Source organism: Colobus angolensis, unplaced genomic scaffold (genome assembly GCF_000951035.1).
Source record: "Colobus angolensis palliatus isolate OR3802 unplaced genomic scaffold, Cang.pa_1.0 Scaffold105, whole genome shotgun sequence".
Lineage (NCBI taxonomy): Eukaryota > Metazoa > Chordata > Mammalia > Primates > Cercopithecidae > Colobus > Colobus angolensis.
The window spans coordinates 1,082,851-1,091,361 of record NW_012111475.1 but is presented as its reverse complement, the minus strand read 5'-3'; the positions used below and the strand labels follow the sequence as shown (position 1 = coordinate 1,091,361).

The window sequence follows — 8,511 nt, the reverse complement described above, 5'->3', positions numbered from 1 at the left end:
CTGGGATTGGGTAAGGTTTTGCCACTAACTCGCTACATGACTTGCATTAGCTCCTTCCCCTCTCTGACCTCTGTTTTCCAACCTGTGAAATTGGAAAACGTATTGTACTCTCTGTGGCAGACACATCTCTAGAGAATACACTAGCAGACAAGCCAGTCCCTGTTCTCAGGGGCCTTTCACTCTACCAACAGATGAGCAAATACAGAATAGGCCAAGTGGTGAAAAAATCTGGGTAGAGTAATAAGATGGTGTTGGGGGCAGAGAGTGAGAAGTCTGGGATGGCCTCTCTTAGAAGCTGACATAAACAGAGGAAATGAGGAAAGGGCCCATGTGGGTATCTAGGAGATGCACATTCTGGGCAGAGGGAAGAGCAAGGGCAAAGGCCCTGAGGCGAGAAGGTGCTTGGCAAATTAACCGAAAAAAGGAAGTAGCATGGCTGGCAGGGAATAAGTAAGGGGAGATGAGGGCTAAGGCAGGTGGGGCCCACCCAGCTCATGGAGACTGAGGGACTTCGCGCTTTATTCTGAACTGATCAGCAGGTCCTGGGGAAGTTGGGCCTGGGCTTGGGTGCAGAGCCCACTTGGTGCTGTGCATATGTGTATGTGTGAGTGTTGGGTGGGGGAACACCTTTGATCTCCCCTCATTTACTCTGGCTTCCTGGACAGGTCCTTCAGAAAGAGACAGTAAGGTGAGGCATGTGAAACCTGGAGTGAATGAGGCACTTGGCTCAGGTGCAAAACTTAAGGGGGCATCAAAAAACTCAGTTATTAAGATAAAACAATATTTGCCTGTAATACATATACAAATCCAAATTAATGCCAAAAAGTCCATGATGAACAAAATGACAATATTTTAGATAAAGACAGGATCTGACCCTGAACTTGCATGATTAATTACCTTAATCCTGGTCCTGTTTCCAATAAAACTTTATTTACAAAACAAGGCAGCTGGCCCAAAGAGCTGTAGTTTGCCCATTTGGTATATTAAAATATTGCCTTAAAATATTCCTTATCAGGCTGGGCATGGTGGCTCATGCCTGTAATCTCAGCACTTTGAGAGGCCAAGGCAGGCAGATCACTTGAGGTCAGGAGTTCCAGACCAGCCTGGCCAAATGGTAAAACCCCATCTCTACTAAAACTAAAAAACTTAGCCAGGTGTGGTGGCAAGCACCTCTAGTCCCAGCTCCTTTAATCTGGGAGGTGGAGATTGTAATGAGCTGAGACCTCACTACTGCACTCCAACCTGGCCGACAGAGCAAAATCCTGCCTCCAAAAAAAAAAAAAAAAAAAAAAAATTCCTTATCTTGGCATCCCCAAAATCTTGCACACCAGGTGAGTGTCTCACTTACCTCACCCCAGTCCTGGTCCTGGGCCCCAGTGTTCATCCCTCCTGAGGCTGAGAGGCAAAGGAATTTCCCCCAAAGAAGTATAGTAGATGGTGGGTCTGGAATCTGAGCTCCCATGCCAGGCCTCCAGCCTGGCCATCATACCCTATCATGCTCTGAACTGGAATGTTGATTTTAATGTGTTGATTTTAAAAACTTTTTATTCGAGTATAATAGTCATACAAACAAGTGCCTGCATCATAAATGTTCAGCTTGCTGCATCCTTAGAAAATGAGCACACCTGTATAACCAGCATGTGGGATTAAATTTAAAGCATAATTTACATTTCCAACAAAATAGACATTAGTACTGGGCCAGATTCTGAGGGCTTTTGAGATCAAGCAGGCGACTTGGAACCGTAAGGCTCCAGGACTGAGCTGATGCAGAGTTTAAGGGCCCTGGATTGAGACTGAGAAAGCAGGGCGAGGGGTGTAGCACTGAGGTCTGGGGTTTGGGAGGGGGCCCTATACGCGGGAAGAAAAGAAGAGAGGCGGTGAGGATTGCCTTTGAAGATGGGTGAGGCCCAGCGTGCGCGCCCAGGTAAGCAGGTAAGAATGCAGCAGCCGTCAGGCCCAGGCGCGGGCGCGTTGCGTCCGGGTGACTCAGCCGGTGCCAGGAAGGGGGAGTTGGCTCAGCTCTCCAAAGCTCTGGGACAGCAGCCGGATCCCGGCCGGCTCCCGGGGCACTAAGGCCCCCGCAGCTAGCAGCCCGGCCTGGGGGGCGGAACACTCTCTTCCCGTCCCGCCCCACCTTCCTCCCGGTCGCAACCACCCCAGCCCATCGCTAGGACGTGGCCGCGGGTGCTGAAAGCGCTGCCGGCGCCGTAGGGGCCATCCCGGTCCTGGCCCCGACGGCGCCCCGAGGACCTGCGATAGCCGTAAGTAGCGACTATGGGGGCTGGGAGAGTTCCAGAAATGCGGAGCAGGGACGCCCGGCCTCCTACGTCCCAGCTCCCCACTTCTAGACCCGGCTGGACCCCGCACTAGAAAAGGTGGCCTGGTGCCGCCGTTGCCTTCCAGTGTGCTCACTGGCCCTCGTGGCGGGGAGCCCAGACGCGGCCCCTAGGCGGCCCTAGACAAGTGTGGCCGAGACGCTGTCACCCCAGGGCGCTGCCCCACCTGAGCATCATCCCACGGGTCCGCCCAGCCCCACCTGGAGAGCCGCAGGCTCCAAGGTCTTCCCCATTCTCGGGGACCAGGTTCCGGGGTCGCGCTGAGGGTCCCTGAACCCTCTCGGATTGCCTGGCAGCGGCTCCTTCCTACCACCAGGGCTCACCATCCATACGCGCCGCCCGGCTGGCCCCACCGGGAGAGGCTCCCTCCCTTCCCTTTCTCCCCGAACCCACATCTTAGAAGCCCTCGGATTCCAGTCTGGATCCCAAAGAAGGGCTGAATTCGGAGGACCTCTCTTTGCCCCCAAAGTCGGTTTTCTGACACACATTCCCACGCACAGCTGGTAGGGGCAGGAGGGTCGGGGATGCTCTGGGCTGCTGCGGCACAGGGGAGGCTGGTTGGTCACTAACCGGATTTCCCGGACAGACAACTCTGGCGGCGTGGGCGGGTGGCCTGGGAGCCCAGATCCTGGTCCCTGGCTTAGGACCCCGGGCGGAGACTGAGGGGGTGGGCAAAAGGTGACTGAGGAACTTGATCGCGCCCATCTTTGAGGCAAAGAGATTTGGAGGCCGCAATTATTCAGACAGTTGCACGAAGTGGTTGAGGTTTCTCTCTCCTGATTTTCCAGAAACTTTTACAGACTTTGGACAGGCAAAGGAAAACGTGCAGTCCGCGGGGCTCCGGGCCTCAGAGGGCAGGGATTTGGGGAGACTGAGGCCCCGCTCCGAGAGCGCAGAGGAAGCGCGCCCAGCCTGCTTCCTGTGGGGGCTCGGGCCTCGGGCGCCCCGCGGACAGACGTGTCCGGCTCCGGGCTGGGCCAAGCCCTGCGCGGGGGAGGGGACCCGCAGAGGGGCGACTGGGAAGGCGAGGAGGGGGCGGGGAGAGGGTGGGCCAGGGAAGAGGGGAGGGGAAAGGCAGTAGGGGTGGAGCGAGGGGGGCTGGAGGGAGAGAAGGAAGAAGGAAGGGGCGAACGGCGTGAGCTGGCGCAGAAATGGGAGAAAGCAGCGAGTGAACGGGGAGGGGGCGCCAAGCGAGCACCCGGGAGCGAGCGGGACCTGGGCGGTGGCGCCCGGAGCAGGCGCGCATGGCGGGCCCGGCGAGGGGATCCGACTGGAAGAGAGCGTAGCGCGGCTCGCACGAGTGAGTGGACGTGGGAGGCGCGCATCTGCGGGGAAATCGCCCCCTGCCCGCCCCCGGCCCCGCCCGCTGAGCCCTGTTTTCCGCAGGTCCGGGGCCGATGTACCAGGTGAGCGGCCAGCGCTCCTCTGGCTGCGACGCGCCCCATGGAGCCCCCAGCGCAGCCCCGGGCCCAGGTAGGACCGGGAGTGGCGAGCAAAGCTGGACAGGGGAGGGTGGGCGGTTGAAGGGGCAAGTTATTAGTTCTCCCCTCCGTCCCCAGACGCGGGGAGACGACTCCGGGAGCTTGGTGGGGGTAGGGACTAAAAGTCTGGGTTTGAGGACTTGCTCCAAGGAGAGTAGGGGGCTGGGCGAGGGAGGCAGGGCCCTGAACAGAGGCTGCGGCTGTGCCAAGTTGGCTCCAAATCCCCGCAACTCCCGACACCAGACACACACACACACGCGTGCGCGCGCAAACACTCCGCGGTGTCTGTCTGTCCGTCTGGGATTTGTGTCTCAACCGTTTCTGCCCAATGTGTAAATATTTGTGGGGGCCTGGTGTGGGGGAGGGGGCGTTGTCTGAATCTTTCTCTACTTCCCTTCCCCCAGCTCAACCAGAGCCCAGTGCTTCCCGAAAACTTTTGTCTGCCGCGAGCGGCTGCAGGACCGGCCCCTCCCCTCTTTCTTGCCATCCCTTCTCCCTCGCCTTCCTTCCCTCTCGTGCCGGCCAGACCCGCTGCCCCTGCCCTGTGCACACACACGCACCTCAACCCAGTGTCTACAGCCCGAGTGAAATGCCCCGTCCCACGCCTGGCGCGGTCTGTAACCTACCCGCGATTCCTGGGGGAGCCTCTCAAGACAAGCACGGTTTGTGACTCCCTGAAGAGGTTTGGGATAGGGGCATCCCCGGCCCTGGTTCTCCGTCCCTTCTCCTCACTGGCCAGGTGCCTAAGCCGAAGCTCCCAAATGGAAGTCCGGGTCAGGGAGAAGTCAGGAACCTCTGGGATGTGTTCAGGGCCAGGGCAACCGCCTGCAGGAGTGTGGACCCGGCTTTCCTAATTGGAATCTCCACTGTCTAAGTCGTTGCCTTCCTCCCCACCAGCCCCATTCCCCCTTTCCCATCTTTGACTCTGAATAGTGAAAGTCTGCTCCTGAACCTCTGACACCAACTCCCTGCCTTGCCTTGGACAAGCTCCTTCCCTTCTCTGGCCTCAGCCTCCATATGCGTCCTCGTGGCGGTCCTGCCTGCCTGTTGGAGGAGGCCCCTCTCCGCTCCCCACCTATTTGGTATGGACGCCTAGTTGTGGAGGTGGGGGGTCCTCTAAACCAGAGTGAGGACAAGTGGAAGATGTCTGGCCAACAGCCAGCACATAGATGAGGCCAATGTGTCTGCAGCCCATCTTGGCCAAGCCTCAAATTCCCTGCAGTCTCTGTGGGGCCCCTGCAGTGGGGCCTTCTGAGGGATGAGGGCCTCCAAGAACTGGACTCCTTCAGCCCAGAGGGACAGCTGGGGGCAGGGCACTTGGAAGGGTCCTTCTCTGTGTCTGGGAACCTTCCCTGTCCTACTGGGCCTCCCTCCTGCCTCCTCCCTTCCTCAGCCTCCTGCTCTCCCATCCTCTTACTCTTTCCAGCTTTCTCCCTCCCCTTATCCATTTTCTCTGCTCTCCCTCCACTACCTCCTTCCAAGATCCCCTTCCTTGTGGAAGCCATTCTCAACTCCAGCACAAGAGGAGAGGGCTAACTGCACAAAACCGGGGCCAGGGTGGGCAACTGGGAGGGTTAAGCCCTGGGCTGTAACTTGAGGCCCCCCAGTGCCCCAGCAGACCCCCTCCCCAGCCTGGGCTGGGCCAGACAATGCGGCTTTCATAACTCAAGGCTTTGCTCTGCCACCGCCTTAGGAGAATGAGCATGCTGCCCAGGAAGCCCAAACCGCAGGAGACCCAGCCAAAACCCCACAGACGCCTGAATGTGAGACCAGAATCCCCCACGCTTTACTCCCTGAGTGCTGACAGAACAGCAAGGCCACAGCGCTGCCACAGGGGCCCTGCTGGCAGGACAGCCAGGGAGCAAGTCAGTCCCCTCCCTCAGCCGTCCCAGGTGCAGACAGGGCACAAGGGGACTCAGGGCAGATCTGGTAGGGGCAGGTGGCCAAGCCCCCACACCCTTGGCTCTCCTAGTGGCCTCCTCCCCACCCACCCCTGAGAGCCCCAAGAGCCTGGCTCCCTAGCCCACAGGCACATTTTTGCCCAGCACTGGGGCGCCACATTCCTGTTCATGGTTCTAAATTGAATTTCCTGGGGATTTGCAGCCTTCAGACCTAAAATAAAACCAACTTGTCCCAGCCTAACTGGCCAGCTCAGGCCCTCTTTAGTTCTCAGCTTGGTGGCCTGGGACTGTGACCATTGGATTCACACTCACCATGTGTGTATCAAAGGAGTCCACCCTCTCTGACTTTCTTGGGGGTAAGGTCCACATGCCACCCCTAGTCTTCAGCCCTTTCTTTCTCCTTCCCCTGACAGGGGCATTCCAAACTCCCGAAAGTACTCCCCAGTAGGCATTTACCAAGTCCCCCCTGGGGATGCAGAGATGAGTATGGACACCACTCCAAGGGAGTGAGTTGGGAGGGCTGTAGTCTGGTTGGGAAGCCAGGACTTCACTAACAAATTATAATTAACAAGAGGGGACACTGGAACTAAGTTCTCCGCAACTGGGTCAGAGAAAGCTGTCTAGAGGAAGAGGTGAAGTTTGAGCTTGGTCCAGGATGAGTTGGGTTTGGAGAGCGGGAGGGATAGGACCTTCTGGTCAATAGGAACAATATAAGCATGGATGGACTGGTCAGAAGATCCGGCAATGGCCCACACCAAGGAGAGGCCAGTCTGTCTGGAACACGGGATCCTGGTACCTTGACAGATTGAAGGTCCAGACTGAGGCCTTGAATGCCAAGCCAAGGAAAGATTGAAGTATGGGGTTCCAGCCACCACTCTCTGACCATATGAGGTTCTGGCCTTCCCTCTCCAGAGATGATCAGAGTTCCAAGAGGGAAGCCCAGATCCACGGTCCACAAAGACAGTGACGAGAGCTAAACTTAAGGCACCAGGCAATGGAGCTCTGGAACAGGCCTCTCTCCACACCAGCCAGGGATGTTTTGGCTGGCACTCCCATGGGCACTGTCCAGTCCCTGTTTGTCCAGGACCACCCCTCAACTTGGTGGATGGCAGGCGGAGAGAGCCCGCAGAGTCCTCGCTGAGCGTGTGAGTCTCAGCCTTTCCTCTTGGGCTCATGCATTTAAACATGACTCTCCCACTCCCTTCTGGGGCCGGCTGTCTTTCCAGAGCTCCAGGCATTTACCAGAATCTTATCCCGTGTCAGGAATGGGAGTGTGTTGAAGCAAAGGGGCTGTTGCCTTTCCCTGTCTCCCCTTGTAGATAGCCACCCTTGAGAGGAGGGGTACAGGGCTGTGGGCTCCCGCTCAGAGATGCCATCAGCATGTGTGGCACCCAGTGCAGATTAGAAAAAGGTGCCCCCTTGGTCAGATGGAACAGGTGTGCAGTTGGGTGAGCAGATGGCACCTACTAGGAGGGCAAGGACTTCAGCCCCATCCACTCACTCCCTTGGCAGACACCTTCTGCAGAACATGAATTGCACATCCACACAGGGGGCCTCCTTCGCCTTTGCTGGCCACCCCCTTGCCTCCTGCCCACCCCACACTTCCACCCTCCAGAAGTTTCTCCCCTGCGTATGGCTGGACAGCGGTGTCTCTTGGTTACAGAATGGAAAATTGGGCTCTTTGCCCCTCTGCTCCATCTGTTCCAAGCAGGAGCTGCTTCTCAGTCCACACCTAGGGGTCTGGGCCACCCGGGCAGTGTCTCCTCTGCAGACCAGGTCTTCCTGCAGCTGCTTCTTCCTTTTCCTTCTGCTTCCCTGTCTCTGGATACTTGGCACAGCTCCCTCTTCTGCCCTCAGTGCTGGTTTGCTGGGTCCCCGCTGCAGCCCCTCCTGGCTCCGGAGTTTCTCTGTCCTTCTGTGTGTCTCCAGGTCAGGATTATTGGACTTGGTTTTCTTTCCTTCCTCATTTTTCCTCCATGGTCTGATGCCTGGTAGGCTTCCTGCAGAATGGGCCTCCTCGGGCCTCGGTCTGTACTCTATAATTTCCTGTTCCCACCAGATCCAAGGTCACCAGCCCTGTAGGTGACTGTCAGGAGAGGCTGCCCAGAGAGCAGAGATGCTTTGGGTAAGGCGGGTGGAGATGTGAACTCCAGGCTCCTTAAACCCTCCTCCTCACCTTCCTCCCTCTCTAACACTGTGGGGAGGAGGGGGAGCAGGGCAGGGAGCAGAAGTCCAGGCTCTCTCTACCATAGGAGTCACAGTGTCACCTCTGTGAGCCCTAGTGACCTCAGCAGGAAGCCTGGGAAGTGACCAGAAGGCCTGTCATGCCCCAGCTATCATTCTAGGCTTCCTGGCCTCAACACCACCCCGGAGCATGTGGCTTCCTTGCTCACACTGTAGCGGCTCACTCCGGGGTCTTGATTCCTGCTGCTCTTCTCAAAACTCCCCCTCTGTGCTGCTGATTGGTCAAGACTCAGTGTGAGTATTGCCTGCCCCAGGAAGCCTGCTAGCCACACTCACCCATCTGGGCTAGGTGCCCGTCTTCTGTGCTTCCAGCATTCTTCCAGATGCCCCACTGTAACTCTTGCACCTCTGTGTATATAAGAGCCACCAGCCCACCCCTCCCCTGACAGAGAACTCCGAGGCAGTGAGCTGGTCTTTCTCACTCGGGTATACCGAGTGCTTGTCCTATTGCTGGGTGCTTCACAGGTGCTTAATAAATGTTAAACCACACAGCGAAGGAAGGAAGGAAGGAAGGAAGGAAGGAAGGAAGGAAGGAAGGAAGGAAGGAAG

General features: G+C 57.4%; 1 protein-coding gene across 4 annotated transcripts in view; it reads left to right on the top strand.

The window, feature by feature from the left end:
- Positions 1 to 1,872: 1,872 nt before the first annotated feature.
- Positions 1,873 to 8,511, top strand: part of MDFI (MyoD family inhibitor) — a 17,715-nt gene continuing 11,076 nt past the window's right edge. The window contains exons 1-3 of one of the 4 annotated variants that reach the window (XM_011943913.1): positions 2,023 to 2,261; positions 3,125 to 3,360; positions 3,723 to 3,809. In XM_011943913.1, coding sequence (XP_011799303.1) covers positions 3,734 to 3,809 — 76 coding nt within the window. In that variant the 5' untranslated portion in view covers positions 2,023 to 2,261; positions 3,125 to 3,360; positions 3,723 to 3,733. Of the gene's footprint in view, positions 1,925 to 2,022; positions 2,262 to 3,124; positions 3,361 to 3,424; positions 3,637 to 3,722; positions 3,810 to 8,511 lie in introns of those variants that run through there. The other 3 variants (XM_011943894.1, XM_011943904.1, XM_011943921.1) reach the window with 3 other exon arrangements.